This window comes from Scylla paramamosain, chromosome 9, assembly GCF_035594125.1.
Source record: "Scylla paramamosain isolate STU-SP2022 chromosome 9, ASM3559412v1, whole genome shotgun sequence".
NCBI lineage: Eukaryota > Metazoa > Arthropoda > Malacostraca > Decapoda > Portunidae > Scylla > Scylla paramamosain.
Genome location: NC_087159.1, coordinates 4,777,501 through 4,795,000, shown reverse-complemented (window position 1 = coordinate 4,795,000; position 17,500 = coordinate 4,777,501). Strand labels below are relative to the sequence as shown.

General features: G+C 49.5%; 2 protein-coding genes across 10 annotated transcripts in view; one reads left to right on the top strand and one right to left on the bottom strand.

The window, feature by feature from the left end:
• LOC135103447 (longitudinals lacking protein-like) overlaps positions 1-11,820 on the top strand; it is a 62,613-nt gene extending 50,793 nt beyond the window's left edge. Inside the window, exons 5-6 of one of the 9 annotated variants that reach the window (XM_064009669.1) lie at positions 10,178-10,593; positions 10,992-11,820. In XM_064009669.1, coding sequence (XP_063865739.1) covers positions 10,178-10,585 — 408 coding nt within the window. In that variant the 3' untranslated portion in view covers positions 10,586-10,593; positions 10,992-11,820. The other 8 variants (XM_064009675.1, XM_064009666.1, XM_064009698.1 and 5 more) reach the window with 8 other exon arrangements.
• Positions 11,821-12,246: 426 nt separating this feature from the next.
• LOC135103448 (uncharacterized) overlaps positions 12,247-17,500 on the bottom strand; it is a 6,208-nt gene continuing 954 nt past the window's right edge. The window contains exons 2-8 of the mRNA XM_064009707.1: positions 15,634-15,771; positions 14,929-14,972; positions 14,671-14,771; positions 14,381-14,539; positions 13,962-14,093; positions 13,253-13,442; positions 12,247-12,982 (exon numbers count right to left, since the gene is read on the bottom strand). Of these exons, the coding sequence (XP_063865777.1) occupies positions 12,831-12,982; positions 13,253-13,442; positions 13,962-14,093; positions 14,381-14,539; positions 14,671-14,771; positions 14,929-14,972; positions 15,634-15,716 (861 nt within the window). The 5' untranslated portion in view covers positions 15,717-15,771 and the 3' untranslated portion in view covers positions 12,247-12,830. The remainder of the gene's footprint in view (positions 12,983-13,252; positions 13,443-13,961; positions 14,094-14,380; positions 14,540-14,670; positions 14,772-14,928; positions 14,973-15,633; positions 15,772-17,500) is intronic.

Here is a 17,500-nt window from a genome sequence, read left to right as displayed (position 1 = left end):
GTATATCGTGTTTCACTGGCTTCTCGGTGTGCGGTTTCAGGCTGGAGGGAGGGAGAGGGACGAGGCGGAGCTTGTTACATAGTGTTAACTGTTGATTGTTCTTCGTTGTTCTGTTTGTGAATGAGATTATCGAATTGATTGTGCGTGTTGTTTTGTGGCGCTGCCGCCACCATCGTGTTGTCGAGAGAGAGAGAGAGAGAGAGAGAGAGAGAGAGAGAGAGAGAGAGAGAGAGAGAGAGAGAGAGAGAGAGAGTTTGCCAGTACTTTCCCACCAGCTTTGTCCAATGCACCGTAGTAGCAGTCTTCTTAGCCAGCACTGTGAAGGCATGCCTATGTGAGACTACGTTCTGTTTTTCCAGATGGGTGGCAGTAGGGCGGCGGAGAAGCGTGACAAGCGGGCGGCAGGGGCGGGGGCGGGTGTGGTGAAGGTGCAGGAGGCAGAAGGGGTAGAGGAGGAGGATGAATTGGGAGGCAGCGAGGTGTGCCACTTCCTTCCCGGCCTGCGGTGCCCGGAGTGCGGCAAGGTGTTCTACGGGCGCAACAGGCGGCAGCTGGTGGTGCGTCACCGCATCATCCACACGGGAGAGAAGCCCTTCCAGTGTCCGCTGTGCTTCAAGCGGATGAACGTGAAACATCACCTGACGCGCCACCTCCGCACCGTCCACCTCGACCAGTGGGAATACCTCAGGACGCTCCGCCTCCTGTAGCCCCCGGAGGCGCTGACGGTGGAGCGGCGGACAAACGAAGCAACAGACTGGTGCTTGTGAGGCAACAGCGGGAAATGACCTGGAGGGAGTGTGGCTGTAGTAAACATGAATACATAATAATGAACATTAAAACCAACAAGTGAATGGAATAAACAATATCTGGACCCTCACTTAAAGGAAGCAGCCGTCTCGAGACGTGTCATGCAGTGCGACACACGCTGAGGAGCATGCAGGCAAGAGTCATGCAGGAGAGACATCCTCATGAGCCACATCGATGACAGTGCTTCTGTGCTTGGCTCCACCAGCACGCCGCGGGCTGGCTGGTGCTGTGCTGGTGACACCCAACACTCCACACCAGCCAGACGCGAGGCACCATTAGTGTGGCTTTGAAAGTGCGAGTCTTGGATGCCTCTTGGGAACACTTACGAGTACATCTGGAGCCAACATTGCTTGATTCGCGTCACGCCTGCTGCTCCTCGACGCCTCCCGCTCTGGCAAATCAGCGATAAAACGATTTGTTGTTCAGGAATTATTTTTCTTTCTCAGGCAACTTAAGGGTAAAGTTATTCAGGGATGATTTTTGTTTATTTGTTTATTTATTTACTTTTGTCTTTGGTGTGCCCATCTTGATCATCATTAGATAGAGGAGTTATATTTTTATAGTCATTCTCGCGTGGTTGAGTTGTTACATTGTGTTTTGTTATAGTCACTGCCACTACACACTAGACAAGAAAACGGACAATAGTTTATTACTTTATATATTTGTGTAACGAGAGGATTTTTTTTTTTTCAAGTGCCATAAGCGTATGAGTGTTCAAGTGTGGCGTGTGAAGGGCGCGGCGACCGTGACCCTTCCACTCTTATTTTTTATTTATTTTTTTTGTGGGTGTGTATTACAGAGCAAGATTTCACTGTTGAAGTGATGTGTGTCCCTCACCGTCTTTTTTATTTGTTCTTTTCTGTGTTTTTTTTTCTCTCCATCTTTATTTCATCTCTCCATTTCCTTTTCTTTTATTTTCTTTTATTTTTTCTTTCTTTCTTTCCTCCTCTCCTCTCCTCTCCTCTCCTCTCCTCTCCTCTCCTCTCCTCTCCGCTCCTCTCCTCTCCTCTTCTCTCTTCTCTTCTCTTCTCTTCTCTTCTCTTCTCTTCTCTTCTCTTCTCTCCTCTCCTCTCCTCTCCTCTCCTCTCCTCTCCTCTCCTCTCCTCTCCTCTCTCTCTCTCTCTCTCTCTCTCTCTCTCTCTCTCTCTCTCTCTCTCTCTCTCTCTCTCTCTCTCTCTCTCTCTCTCTCTCTCTCTCTCTCTCTCATACCCCTCACACACACCACTTTCTCATGCAAAATACAAAATGACTCCTAAGTTATTACATTGTACAAGAAAATATTGAAGCACCATAACTACCTTGAGATTTTCTACTTTGTATATAAATAAAGTGAACAAAGCAATACAGCGTCAATGTGAATACCTCCTTAACTCGTGCATTGGTCAAGGACTCAACACTGTGCTGGTTTTGGTTCTTGAATATCCTGGTGATAGTTTCCTATAGTACATGATGAAGATGCAGCAGTGGTGTTTATCTTCTGTTACCTGCTACAACTGCTACTGATATTGCTACTACTACTACTACTACTACTACTACTACTACTACTACTATTACTGTTGTCTGTTACTGTTGCTGGTGCTCATGTCTCCGCTGGTTGTTGGTGTTGGTACTGCTTGTTAGGGAAAGTTCTGCCTCGTTTGGTTTTCTTTGCACTGTTTTGGGGTGTGATTGGAATACTTGTGGGTTTGCTGTGGGATTGCTCGGGGGAACACTGAGTGAGAATGAGTGTGTGTATGTGAGAGAGAGAGAGAGAGAGAGAGAGAGAGAGAGAGAGAGAGAGAGAGAGAGAGAGAGAGATGGTTGTAAGAAGTATAAGGCTGGTGCGGTAGTGTTGCGGTGTTGCTGAGAGAGTCTTGTGTTGCAGGTGGAGCAAGCGAGGAGCGGTGCATCGGGCCTCGCACAGCCCGACACCACAGTCTCGTGTCCAGTGTGTGGCAAGGTGTTCCGCGGCCGCTCCCGCAAGCAGGGCCTCACTCGTCACCTCCTCACCCACACAGGCGAGAAGCCCTACGCGTGCCCTCACTGCCCGCATCGCACCACCATGAAATACAACCTGCGCACCCACATCCTCGCCATGCATGATCTCTACTACTAAACGAACTCAAAATGGAGCGATACTTGTGGCAGCGGAGGTCAGAGCGCCTCTACTACCTTTACTTTATGTTCTGTTGTAGTCTGTTAACCGCACTGTTTGTCTGGCTGGCTGGAAGGTGATGTGGACTGTGAAGTGGGGAAGTGTTGTCGTGCATGGAAGGGAGAGATAACTCCGAGACGAAGCTGAGGCAGAGAGTGAGGTGTAGAGGAGAGATAAGAGCATTGACTGAGGTGAACTAAAGCAAATGAACAGCGAACACAGATGAGTGAGGAAAGTTGGCAGTGCAAAGGTGAAACTGACGTCGACGCTGATGATGTTAATGATGATAAAGGTGATAATGAATTGCTTGCTGGCCTGCTGTCTATCAGTCTGTCTCCGTATTCTCATCGTCTCTTCATATCTCTGGGGAGAATCCTTTTCAGCATGTGCCTTGCTCAGATCTTTCTGTGCATCTGAGAACAGTGGCGCCGCGCGTCAAACAGCGAGGCAAAGCGTGGGTCGGGACTGACTGACGCGATTTGAAGTGGTGTGTCTCACGAAGGCGCCGCTTGAAGCCCGAGATAGGATTAAGGGGGAGGCTGTGTAGCCGAGCAGCGGCGGGAGGAGTGAGGTATTGAGGGAGAGGGAAAAGGAGGTGCTGTGTGTTGCTTGTCGGGCAGCGTCTGAGCGGCGATGTTTTATGTTACAGAAGGGATCATCATCCTCGCTGCTGATGGTTTTGCATCAGACTACTGACGGCGGCGGCGGCAGCGGCGGCGGCGTCGCTCCTCCCGGTGGTATCTTGAACGACTTTGTGGGTCCTCCTGCCACCACCACCACCGCCGCCGCCCCTGCCGCTCCCAGCACGGTCGCCTCGCACGGTGGAGGCGGCGGGAGCAGCTTTGTGTGTAACATGTGCTACAAGACGTTCCTGAGCGGGTGGGAGCTGCGCCGCCACCTGCACGCCCACGCCGATGCGCGCCCCTTCCACTGCCCCTACTGCTCCCACCGCTCCAACTTTAAGCACAACCTCAAGTCGCACATCCGCAGCATCCACCCCGGCAAGCCCTTCTTCGCCTTCACTGTGCCGGCCACCACCGCCTCCGAGGGATGAGCCGCTACGCCCCACCATCCCACTCCCAAGGTTTCACCGCGCCTCATCCCTCCTCTCCTCGCCTCGTCATGCCCCGATGCTCCCCTTCTCTCATATATCGAAAATACTGAACTCAAAATAAAAGGGAAATCATAAGAAGCATTGATTGATTTAGTTGTTTGGTCATTATTTTCTCCAGTAAGCTGTCGAGGATGTGGGGTCGCTGCTGCTGCCGCTTGTCATCGTTACCTGCGTTTTTGTTTCCGTGTATTTTTCTTTTTGTTCTGGTATTAGAAAACATGGAGCGGAGAAACTTCTTATTGACTCTGCATTATCAACTGATCAATGCGTGAAGTTGTCAAAGAAAATACAATTTAGTGTGTGCTTCTGATGGATGAATTATCTGGACAGTGACAGAATGATGCGTTGGTCTTTTGTTTCCTCAGTGACGCAGCCATGTTATCTATTGCGTTCACACGCGCGCGCGCTATATTGTACATAATTAGGTCATATATAATTTTACCACGTGCTTTGTGGACGATCTGCGGTGCTACGTTAAAGTTTATACGAGTTAAGCATATACAGTATATCGTGCCGGCCTGCTGCTGCTGCTGCTGCTGCTGCTGCTGCTGCATGTGTGACTGCCAGGTTAGTGCGTCTTCCTCTATTACTACACTGATCGCATGCTTCCCTTGATAGAAAGAAACTATGAAGCAGTGAAACTTTTTTTTATTTCTTTTTAATGAAGGAAGAGGTAGGGGAGCCGCCCCACACTGTCTTTCGCTCCGCCTCCTCAGCAGTTGATTCCTTGGGTCACATCTTTGTATCACTTCAATAAAAGATGACGCTTGGCAGGCTGCTTTTCCTTGCTTACTGCTGAGCACTCACACCTTCATCCATTATGTTACTGAGCCACACCATTCCTCTTGTCCAAGGGGGGAGGGGGGACGATGTGTTCAGGACGACGAATTTTATCAACACTACCAGTGCTGTGACGGGAGCTGCAGGAGCAGTTAGAACGAAATCGGAAGCGGACTGGTGCTAGAAAATTTGTATCGAGGATGGAGGAGCGTGAAGTAGGTTCATCAGGGAGGCGGCTGGAGTCAATAGAGAAGATGAATGAGGTGCTGCAGGAAGTTAGGTGTTGGAGGAGGAGGAGGAGGAGGAGGAGAATGAGGCAGGAAGGCAGGCAGAGCGCGGCGTGGTGGGGGCTGACGCCTGTGTTTTTGTTTACAGACGAGCGTGGGGGCGGCGGCGGCGGCGGCGGCGGCGGAGACGTTTCCTGTCGGGGGAGGGACCTTGTCAGACTACCGATGCCCCGCGTGCGGCCGCTGCTTCGCCCGCCAATGGCACCTGAAGCGCCATCTCGCCACCCACCTGGCCGTCAAGCCCTTCCGCTGCCCCTACTGCCCCCACGCCGCCAACATTAAAGACAATCTCAAGCTGCACATTCGTAAGATTCACCCTGGCGAGCCACTGCCCGGGGAGAGAGGCCGCCCCGACCCGTGAAAGTACATATATGCTTCGAGGGTGGTTGTTGTACCTGGCTGCAGTACACTTCTTCTTCTTCTTCTTCTTCTTCTTCTTCTTCTGTTCATATTTTCTCTTCCTCCACCCTCTCTTTCACGTCGCTCTTTTTCTTTTTTCTTTTTTTTTTTTTTTTACTGTTGTCTTCCCTTGCTTCCATATCGTCCGTCCTCGTCCTCGCCCTTATCTTTCCTCGTCCTTGTTCTCGTCCATCCTTCTCATCGTCATCGTAACCGTGGGTGTTCATTTCCTCTTCTTTCTCATGTTCCTCTTACTCGCTGGGTTGGTGTGTCAAGTCTAAACTTAACCGATGTGATTCGAACTTTTATATTTTCACAGAACAGTAACAACATTCATCTACTGTCTCATATAGTCACACACAGGTCGACCCGCACACGAACGAATTGTAGGCTTACAATGCACACGCACCACTACACCACGACAGGTATGCTGGACAAAGGAAATCAAAATCACAAACTGGGATGGGAACTCTTCCATTTTGAAAGTCTTCGTGTTTGTGTGAGTGATGACGGATGAACTGAGATTAGCTTCTTTTGTCCAAGTCTTGGTCTTGGTCTTCTGTGATAACACAAAGACAGAAAAGTAGAAAGCAATAGGGGGGCATGCAGGCGTGCTCTCCCGCCCTACTTTGCCGCCCTGTCGCTCACCATCAGAGTGGTAATTTCGGCTCCTCACTGTGGGACGTGAGCTTTCCTTTCCCTTTTCTGCTTCCTTAACTCCCGCCATGCGCTGCTGGCCTGTTTTTCTCTTTGAGAGGAGGGCTAAGAGCTTCAGTACGGATGCCGTGATCTGTTGTCATTTGATGAGTTGCTATTAGTTTGTCCACGTGAATGCTGGTTGTGGTGTTGCTGTTGTGTCCAGCGGCGCGGGCTACGCGGCGAGGCGTTTCCCGATAGTCGTCGCACTGACTTGCTCTGTTACAGCTGGCATACTAATACATGTCCTTGTCGTCCACGTGTCTGCTTAATTCTGAGTGTCTGAGACCGCTAGTGACGACCCGACGTGTTCTCTGTTGTTGCAGGCGGCGGTGGCGGTGGCTGAGGACGTGGCAAGCTGTTTATCTTTCCAGTGCCCCTCGTGCGGCCGCTGCTTCTCCCGCCATTGGCACCTAAAGCGCCACCTGGCCACACACCTGGCCGTGAAGCCCTTCCGCTGCCCCTACTGCCCCCACGCCGCCAGCATCAAGGACAAGCTGAAGCAACACATTCGGAAAGTCCATCCGGGACAACAGGTTCCCGCAGACTTTGAGGCCGTGCCTTCTGAGGCCACCTCACCCTTCCTTCTCCCAAATCTCTCCGACAACCCGCTGGTCACCCAGAGGCATGCAGGGCGCACAGGTTCCGCGCTTCCTGCCGCGCCTCTCCCACCTCACACGCACTCTTAAAATGTCTAAGTGAAGGGAAACCTGAAAGGAAGGCACCCCACCACCGGCTTGTGGCCGCCCACCCGTCTTCAATGCTCCCTCTGGCTCAAAATAAAAAAAAAAAAGTGCTCTGAGTCTTGCTATGGCACATCGTTTGGCGTTTTTTTTTTTTTTTTACAAGTATATTTCTTCAAACTGATTACACACCACACACACACACGCCTGCACCCACCAACCCATCCACCCATACACACACACACACACACACACACACACACACACACACACACACACACACACACACACACACACACACACACACACACACACACACACACACACACACCAAAGAAGTTACTGTGTAAGACGCAAGCACTACAACACTCCCAAAGATTAAGACATTGTTGAGGCGCACAGTCAGTAGCAGGCGTGTTTGTTTGGCTCGGGTTCTGGAGAGGTGCATCACGGGGAGTTAAGTTGACCAAAGTGTATATAATTTTAGTATGGTTTTGTTATTTTAATTTGTGAGTGTGCTTCAGGAGTTTGCAGCAACTCCCCTTGTGTGTGTGTGTGTGTGTGTGTGTGTGTGTGTGTGTGTGTGTGTGTGTATGTGTGTGTGTGTGTGTGTGTGGGTAAAAACGACTAGCTCTGTTGTGTCGTTGTACCTCCAGGACTGTCAATGCACACAATAAAATGAATAAATGCAACCAGTAAACTTGTGTCATTTACTTGCTTATCAAAATGAAGGGTTGGGTCAGAGAGCCGTGTCTGGAGGAGTGGTGGGAGGGGCGACCTGCGCTGAGGCACCGGAAGGCTGAGGGGCTGTGTCAGTGCGTCGCTGCATCCCTTGAGCGGCGACGCTTCCACTTGCTCACCCTTTGTGTGTTGTGTCCACGTTTATACTTTTGACTGTGCTAATAAGGAGATGACGAGGAACTGAGGCTAGGTGTTTCGTGTTGCAGGGGCGGAGGCATGAGGCGGGGTTGGCGGCAGCGGCGGCCATGTTGACGGCGCGGGGCTCCTCGTCGTGCTCCTTCCCGTCCCCCGACCAGCTCCTCTGTGGGGTTTGTGGGCGCCGTTTCCATGGGCGTAACAGGAGGCAGGATCTCGAGCGCCACATGCGCACCCACACGGGCGAGAAGCCGTATCAGTGCCCCCACTGCCCGCACCGCACGAACCGAACAGGCAACCTCAAAACACACATGTTTACTGTCCACCGCGACCTGCACCAGCCACGCCCGCCCTGCGACAAGGGTGTCATGCCCCCGCTGCTCCCCAGCGGCGATGTTACAGCAGCTTCTCTCCCCACCCAGGAGTTGTCGCCGAAACCTTCGTGATGCTTGCTGCGCCGATAAATGTAAATCTCATTCCCAGTGTGTCGTTGCACTTCGCGAAATACATAACTTCAGTGTAACATGTTCCCCAGGCCTCCTCCTGTCCAGCTGCTCCTCCATTGTAACAAGTAATAGACTAGAGCCTAGCACGTGTGTCCGGCCTCTCACGCTGGATTTCCTACATTGCAGGGGCGGAGCGTGTCTCTGTCGCGGGGGGACGAGGCGTCGGGGGTTCAGTGTCCCGTGTGCGGCAGGTTCATCTCGGGTGTGAACCGCAAGCAGAACCTGGAACGCCACATGCTAACCCACTCCGGCCAGCGCCCGTACCGCTGCCCCTACTGCCCGCACGGGTCCAACCGCGTCGACAACCTCAAACTGCACATCCGCCGCCTACACTTCGACTCCGCGCCTCCCACCTCCTCCTGAGCTGACGGACCGGTGGCGGCCTTCAGAGGGCCCGCTTGTCGCTCAACCATTTTCATCATTCACACTTTGTCATCTTGTCTCAATTATTTTCTCGTGCATCTCACGCTTAAGTATTTGCCCTTATATTCCGGATTTCCTTAGGACAGAAATCTCATTCAGTGACACATGTAATAAAGAAAGAAAAACCGCAGATCGGTTCTTCTATGCATTAGTTCTTACCAGAATTTAGGCGTTATTGTTCGTTGCGTTTTATGAGAGGTGTTCAGACACACGTGTATAGGTAGCCTCCTTTACTGTGAAACTCTAGGGTACAAAAGTGACTCAAGTAGCGGCACTGCAGCGCGTCAGGTGTAGTCACTCTGCTAAGAGGGCAAGAATCGAAGTGAGGATCGTGAAGAGGTGTTTTTGGCCGCCTGAGTGGCTCACAGGTTGTGGAGAGGGCAAGGGGGAGGAGTGTCAGGAACCAGTTTGAAGACCGCACTCAGACTGAGTGAAAAATAGCGAAACCTGAATGACTCATCTTCCTACTTTCCCTTGCCTTCTCTCTCTCTCTCTCTCTCTCTCTCTCTCTCTCTCTCTCTCTCTCTCTCTCTCTCTCTCTCTCTCTCTCTCTCTCTCTCTCTCTCTCTCTCTCTTATAAATTGTGTCTCTCCCATTTCTACCCTTGATTCGCTGGGCCGCGACCCAAGACTCAAACCAAGACCAAAGAGGCTGGAGGCTGTGCGGACCTCGGGGACAAATCACGCAGGCGCCGGGGTGACTTGTGTACTGAAAGCAAAAAAGACAACATTTGTAACGTTTACAGTATTCGTGAGCGAGTGTATCTTGAGAAACACTGGCCTGTGCAGCTTTACCTTGAGATTAAGCGTCGAGTGCGAGGTGCGGCTTTATTTAGCTCTTTTTTTTTTTTTTAAGAATCTATTTTGCGATGTTTGAGCACTTCAATCACGTTTGAGTTGATATGGAGGTTTCATGTACCTTAATAAAGACAATTTGAACAGTATTACTTAAGAATAGCAATCATCAATGTTAAGTCTTAGGTCTGGCAAAGAACACCACTGATGTGTTTTGGATTCACGATGCAATTCAGTTAGTATTTTTGTCAATAAAATTTGGAATCAAGCTGTTTGTTCAGTAACACATGCCATTTAAGTGTAACAGGTAGATGTATTTTCTTTGCAAAACTAAAGTCTCATAACACAAAATCGTTCCAATTCCAAATTTTGGCAATGGAACTGCCATCTCCAGTTTGTTTATAATTTTAATATAAACATGTTTTCAAAATACCTATAATGACCATCACTGTAGCCACACAATTGTATGAAAGACCCAGCCACTGAGAGTCTTACCGGGGTGCAGGGGTCAGGGGTCACTCTCCTGCTCCAGGTGAAATACAGTTGTCATTACATAAGGCCTGGTGCTCCTAGGCTCCGGAAGGTCAGTAAAGCATTCGTTTCTCCTAAGTGTAATGACTTCCTTTCCCTGTACGCTTTCCTCTTGGCGGAGGTTGATACGAGTTCCATTCCTTGCAGAACACTGACGTCTCTGACCACCTACACAGGCAGGCTAGCTGGTCGCGGACAGGCCCCCACTCCACCTTCCTCCTGCCGTCTACCGCCGCAGCTGCCGCTGCCGCCGCCGCCGCTATCGCGGGTGTGAACAACAACGGGATCAGTGAAGGCGGCCCGGCGCCGCGGAGGCGGCAGTCGTTCAGCGAGGCAGACCTCAGTTCCGCCCTCAACTGCCCGGCCTGTGGCAAGGTATTTGCTGGCACCAAGCGGCGCTACCACCTCGAGCGTCACCTGATCACTCACACGGGGGAGCGGCCATTCCCTTGCCCACACTGTCCCTACCGCGCTAATGTGAGGGAGAACTTGGCCAGGCACGTCCGCCACCGCCACCTCGACCTGGTCTCACCAGCCGAGGACCAGAGGAGCTGAACCACCGCGTAGGTGCCCGAGGCGTTCGGGTTTGCCCACGGGCAGCCTCTCCTTGTTGTTTGTAGTGATAAGTATGCACACTGGTGGCGGCTCGCGTGGCAGTGCTGGGTGGTTGGCGGGTTAGTGCTGCACGATGCTAAATACTTCCTTCAAAGCACTTGTTTGGGGTTTCCTCGTTTCTGAAGTGAGGTTGTTTCGTGTAGGACACCTTACCTAAATATCTGTCTCACTTTTGCCTTGCTTTGTTGAAGTGCCACTCAGTCTGCACCAGAAGGCGGAAGGAGACGTGCCGGGCCTGGCCAGTGGTAAGTTTTTCTGTATCCTAGTAGTCAAGGCTTCCTGCCGACGCCTGGCAGGTGTCCGGCTTGCAGGCGTTCATGTGCTTACAGTGTTGGTTCCGCCACAGGAGGAGTGCGTGGGCGGCGGCAGCACCTGCGGTGTGTGTGGCAGGGTGTTCCACGGCACAAACCAGAAGTTCTTGCTGCGGCGGCACATCCTCACGCACACGGGGGAGCGGCGCCACAGCTGTCCGTACTGCTCCTACCAGGCCAACCAGGCGGGCAACCTCAACAGGCACATCAGAAATCTGCACCCGGGCGCCGCGGACAGCGCGGGCCAGACGGGGGCGCGGTCGCTGCTGCCCTGCCTTCCCGGACAGGCCAGTCTGACCCTCAGGCCCTCAGCATTGCCCCCATTATCCTCCAGGGGGATTCTGCAGCTCCCTCTCGGCCCCAGACCCAACCCCCATCCTCAGCCCCCCGCTGCCTCCGTCACAGACTCATGTCACACCTCCCCCACTCCCAGAGTCCCACTCCCGCCCTCAACCCGCCACCGCTTCCCACGCCCCTCCCTTTCCCGGCAGGCTCCACCCACGTCCACCGCCGCCACTCCTACACCCGTCTCCTCCCCTGCCGCCGCTGTCGTCGCCGCCGCCGCGGCAACTAAGGAAGCCAAGTAGGTCTCCCGCCGTGTTCAGGGTCAGCCGGCGTGGCGTGTGCCGCGTCGCCTCATTCATCAGTCACACATTCACGTCCACAATGACCATCATCATCACATCACGTGGTTGGAGTTAGATCACTTTATTTTTATTACTATAATTTACTCTTAAAAGTTTCCTTCAGGTTCAGTCTCGATGCTCAGGAACTGTAACAACAACGGTCAGTCACAATCACGGGAAGACCTTTTGTAAACATTGGTCATACATTTTTTCAATAAAATTATTTCGAAAAAAGAAAGTAAGGCATGCTTTGATGATCCTAGTTTTCTTTTCAAAACATCACACAATCAACCTGAGAACTATCAGGAATTTTTGTATTGATTGCCTGCAGCAGAGGACACAATAACTAGTCAATTCTGTAAACACAGCATGATGAAGCAGCAGGCAACGGCACGCAAGACTAATAAGAGTGCAGGCCGCGCCGAGGAATGTGTGTCCCCTCACGCTGTAGGTATTTCCTTCATCGAGTTATTTTCTCCACGAGATCCCCAGCTCAGTCACATCAGTGTGTGACCTTATGAGAGAGAGAGAGAGAGAGAGAGAGAGAGAGAGAGAGAGAGAGAGAGAGAGAGAGAGAGAGAGAGAGAGAGAGAGAGAGAGAGAGAGAGAGAGAGAGAGAGAGTTTTACTTTACTGTATGGTTTTCCTTAGTTATACGAGAATGTGAAACAGTTAATATTTCAATCATACAACAGCAAAAACACAACGGTACATGATCGTGTTTTCTACTAATACACACAGACACACACACCTTTAAACACACACACACACACACACACACACACACACACACACACAAAAAAAAAAAAAAAAAAAAAAAATGTAGTGATGAGACGACAAAGACGACGACGATAACTACGACGACGAAGTACAAGCGGAGGCGACCCTCGTGCACGTTTCCTCCAGGTTTGTAAATCATCACATCCACACATCATAATGCCCTTCTTGGCCGTACTCATTCACTACACCTCTCGGCTCTGCAGTACATTCTTCTGGCCTCACAACATCCTTTCACGCCACCTCAGCTTCACAGCACTGTCATACACTCTCGGTCCCACAGCACTCTTATCATACACTTTCTCGGTCCCACAGCACGATTATACACTCACTCGATTCCACAGCATCCTATCATACACAATCGGCTTCACAGCACCTTACCACGCACCCTCTCGGTCACACAGCACCATTATCATGCCTTTATTCGATCCCACAGAACCTTATCACGTCTCCTCTCGAGTCCCACAGCACTTCACCACGCCCCCTTTCGACCCCACAGCACCTCCGTCCACTTCCGCCTGGAGTTGTGGTTGTACGTAAGGATGAGTCTGAACCCGTGGCACCGCAGCAGCTGGTAGTAAGTCCAGAACAGCTGGTACACGCTGGCCGGTCCCAGATCCACGTCTAGAGAGAGAGAGAGAGAGAGAGAGAGAGAGAGAGAGAGAGAGAGAGAGAGAGAGAGAGAGAGAGAGAGAGAGAGAGAGAGAGAGAGAGAGATGGATGAATTAAGTATGATCTATCTTTCTAATTACTTATTCTCCCATCCAGACATCTCTTCTCTTCATTTTCCTCCTACTCGTACATATTTCTTCACCTGTCACACTAAAGTGCATCAAAACCATCTCTGCTCCGCCTCAATTTTTCAGCTAGAGTTCTCCTGCCGCTCCTGCTCACCTCCCTCGTCGTCGTGGTGCACCTCCATGGCGATTTGCTTCACGCCGGCCAGCAGGTGAGGGGTGTTGAAGAACATGTCCTGGAAAAATTCGAGTTCGGAGAGTTCCACGTCCAGTTTGAGGTAGTCCACCACACGCCCCTGCAGGCCAGCACGCGCCAGCAGATTCTCGTAGCGGTCCACGGCGCCCACCTGGAGGAACAAGTAGAAAAAGCTTTGACAGAGTCCCGTAAGTAAGTCAGGTAATCCTTTGACTGTTCGGTGACACAAAAAGAGTAGTAATCGAGTTGTTAAAATCTTACATGCATCTAGATAGAACTGTACTCATTAGAATTATAGTCTGTTTTCTTGGATGAGTATCAGTGTCATTAGCAATCCAAGGGTTAAGCTCCCGTGATCTACTAGGGAAAGAAAGGTATCAGGGAGAAGAGTAGAGAGAGAAAAAGATACTTTATTATTGCATGTATGGGGGAGAGGTAAGTACGGAAAGGAACAAATAGAAAAGGCTTTGTCACACTCCCGTGAGTTAATCCTTTGACTGTTTTCCAACGACAGCAAAAAGAGTAACCGAGTTACGAGTATTCAACCTTTCAGTGGCTTTCATATTTTTTGATCATTAGAATTGTCTGTTTGCTTAGGTAAGTGTCAGTGTCATTACCAGTCGAAGAGTTAAGCTCGCGTGACAGCCCAAGTCTCCTTGCTCTCCCTTACCGTCTTCTTTCCGTATCGCATCATGCCCAGGAGTTTGCTGCCCCTGAAGTTGCTGATCCCGACGCTGTAAAAACTGATCTTGTCGCCTCTTTTGTGGTCCTTTAATCCATTCGTTGGATCGAAAGCCACCACCTGCAGTGGAAAGAAAGGTATCAGGATGAGGAGTACAGGTAATTAAAATCTTATCATCTCATGTTTTCAAGACACTTAAAATCTAATTTTAGATGATCCTTTTTGACTTCTCTTTAGGGACTGGCTGGCACCTTAGTGGGCCTTTTTCATTGTTCTTTTGTTGCCCTTGGCCAGTGCCCCTCTCACATAAGAAATGAATATGGGAGAGTTAAGTACGTAAAGAACGGTTCTGCCTCTTATGAACGTAAAAGAAAAAAAAAAAAAGGATACTCGTATCTTTCTCCCACCTCACACCCGAACTCCGCCACCTCGTCTTCGAAGTGCCAACTCTGACCCACACCGAAGGACAGCACGAGGCAGCTCCCAGGGCGAATGTTGTAGTAAGGGTCCAGGCACATCAGCTTTCTGTCTCCCGAGGACGCTGGAGGGGCTGCCGCGAACGCTTTCTGCGGGAGGGAAAGAAGATGGAAGGAAAGGATGGGTAAGTGTGGGAGGGATCAGAACTGAAGAAGGAAGGAAAGAGGAAAAAAGGAAGAAGAGAGAGAGAGAGAGAGAGAGAGAGAGAAGCAGCACTTACCAGGTTAGTACACGGAGCTTCGGATTTCGAGAAGTAATGACGCAGCTCCGTCAGGTTGGACAGCGGCTTGATGAAACATTTGGGAGGACTCCAGCCGCCCCCTGCAACACACACACACACACACACACGATTAAAACACCATCAGTATAATGTATTCACGCAATCATTCAGTTACTACATACAAAGCTTTCAAGCTTACAATAATAATCATACCATAGACAACACCAGTGACATGCCGCAGCCACTAATGTTACCTACCTAGTTTATAGCGTTGTGGCGCGTTCCCTCCTCGCTCTACGCCTCTGTAAAATTGTAAAAACTGATTATTCCATTCGCTAAAAACATCTATCTTTGATGACAGGCGCTGAAAATAACACCACGCCAAAAAAAAAAAAATAAATAAATAAATAAAATAAAATAAATAAATAAATAAATAAAATGAGTACAAAAACAAAGAAAAGATAATAAAACAAATAAAAAGTAATAATGACTCTCTCTTCTACCGCTGAATTAACCACCGCAACAAAACTATAAAGAATGAAAAGTGAGAAAATGACATTCAAGCTATGAGACATTTCAAAACCCGCGCTCTACTAGCAAGTCTCCTGGCTGGTGGTGTCCCCTGGCGGCGGCGTGAGCAACCTACGCGGAGTATCAACAAACACTGGTCTTCTTTCCTGCACCCTCCCCGTGTCTCACTTGATTACTTTTAAGGCAAACAGAGACTAATGGAAGCTTGCAAGAACTTCCATTTTATTCTACTCTATCTCTTCTCTAAGTAAGGTGAGTTCTGAGTCCTATCAATGTAATGATATGGAGAAATGTGTATGGTATGATGAGACTGGGAGTTATGAGTTTCATGTTTATCACCATAGAAACCACACCTGTTGACATCCTGATCCCGGTAACATCTGACGAAGGCGGGGGAGTGTGTGCAGGTGCGTGTGTATAGTGCAGACTAACCTGTAGTGCGGCAGGAGGTGGAGGAAGATGAAAAGCAGGAGGATGAGGGTGGCGGCAAGAATTCCCCGCGCTGTCACGATCATTGTTGCCCAGACACTGCAGTGGTGTCCGCGCCGCCCTCACTTGTTCACCCACACCCTGCGGAAATGAGTAGTTCAGACATCATTATAAATTACCGAGTAGCTTCGTGCATTGATTACTTGATTACAACGCAGCATTCTTTCTCTTTCCTTTGTGATATTTCTTTAGTAAAATTCAGGCAAAACATGCATCACATTCTTTGGTGACGTAAAACGTAAACGACTGCTCGCCAAAGACTATAATAAGAGTGTTTTGAGTATTCTTTAATGCTCACATTGCTCTCTGTTACGTCTGTTCATGAAAGGTGATCACGTACAGCGATTGGATTTTAAGTAACCTTGACAAACCGGAAGAGAGGTGGTAGTATGACCTCTGAAGTTCGTTTATTTATTTGCTTTGAAAACAAGGACATACTATTTTTCTTGAATATCTTCCATAAGAAACTTTTTAGTGACCCGCATAACGCACGTCGGCCCTCGATGTCCAGGGCACTGCATCGTTCAGATGTTGATTCCGCTCAGCAAACCTTGCCAGACCAGGTACGTGTCGATGCCTTGCTCCTCTTGCACAGCAGACGTGCTCCTGCTGCTTTGTTCGGTTTGGAATGCAAGTCTCGGAGAAGAAAGGAGTCCTTACACACGAAAAAAAAAAAAAAACGATACAAATTAACTGTTGGGTTAATTTTGGGGCACACGCATGGAGGTGGTAGATTCCATTGTTATGAGAGTACGTCTGTTCAATAATTGCTTTCAGCGGCAATGTTTTCATCGCAGCATTCACCAAATTAAATCATCATAGAACAATCAGTTTTAATGAAGCGAAAAAAGTTTTGTGTGAATATACTTACTTATATTAATCTGATGTTCATTAAGAGTGTTTCAAAAAATAGCAGGCAAAGCCGGTCTTTATTGGGCAGCGGTGTGTGATGACAGGAATGTTTGGGTTGATTGACGCCGCGTCCACACCTTTGAAGTGATGGTGACGATACTATTTTGGTTCCCTTATCGTTGAATGTTGCTAGAGATCTTTAAATACAGGCCCACAACAGAAAATAGTGATTATTTAATGGATGTGAAGGTGTGTATATCGTTCATGGCAGTCAGTAACTTCATTTACGTTATAACAGGAAACTTGAAGTCAAATATGTAAATGAAATCTCTCTCTCTCTCTCTCTCTCTCTCTCTCTCTCTCTCTCTCTCTCTCTCTCTCTCTCTCTCTCTCTCTCTCTCTCTCTCTCTCTCTCTCTCTCTCTTGGAATGTGTTTTCTCTCAAATGGGAGCCATACTCCTAGCAGCGTCTGGCAGTTTTTCACTGCTGAGAACTAGATTTTATCGACACTGAAGTTCTTGTTGTTTATGTTTGATGCAACCTTGATACGAGAAGGAAGTTAAATCGAGGGAATCATTACAGAGGTCTTGGAGGGCGACTAAGGGGTGGGAATGACTATACACACACACACACACACACACACACACACACACACACACACACACACACACACACACACACACACACACACACACACACACACACACACACACACACACACACACACACACTCACTCACTCACTCACTCACTCACTCACTCACTCACTCACACACACACACACACGCACACACACACACACACACACACACACACACACACACACACACACACACACACACACACTACGTCAGGTGGTATGAGAGAGCAGGTGTGGTAATACATAAAACAGGTGTTGTGGCATCGCATTTATTCTCACCTACGTCTGTGGTTGCCGATTTCGCTCTTCATTTCCTTAT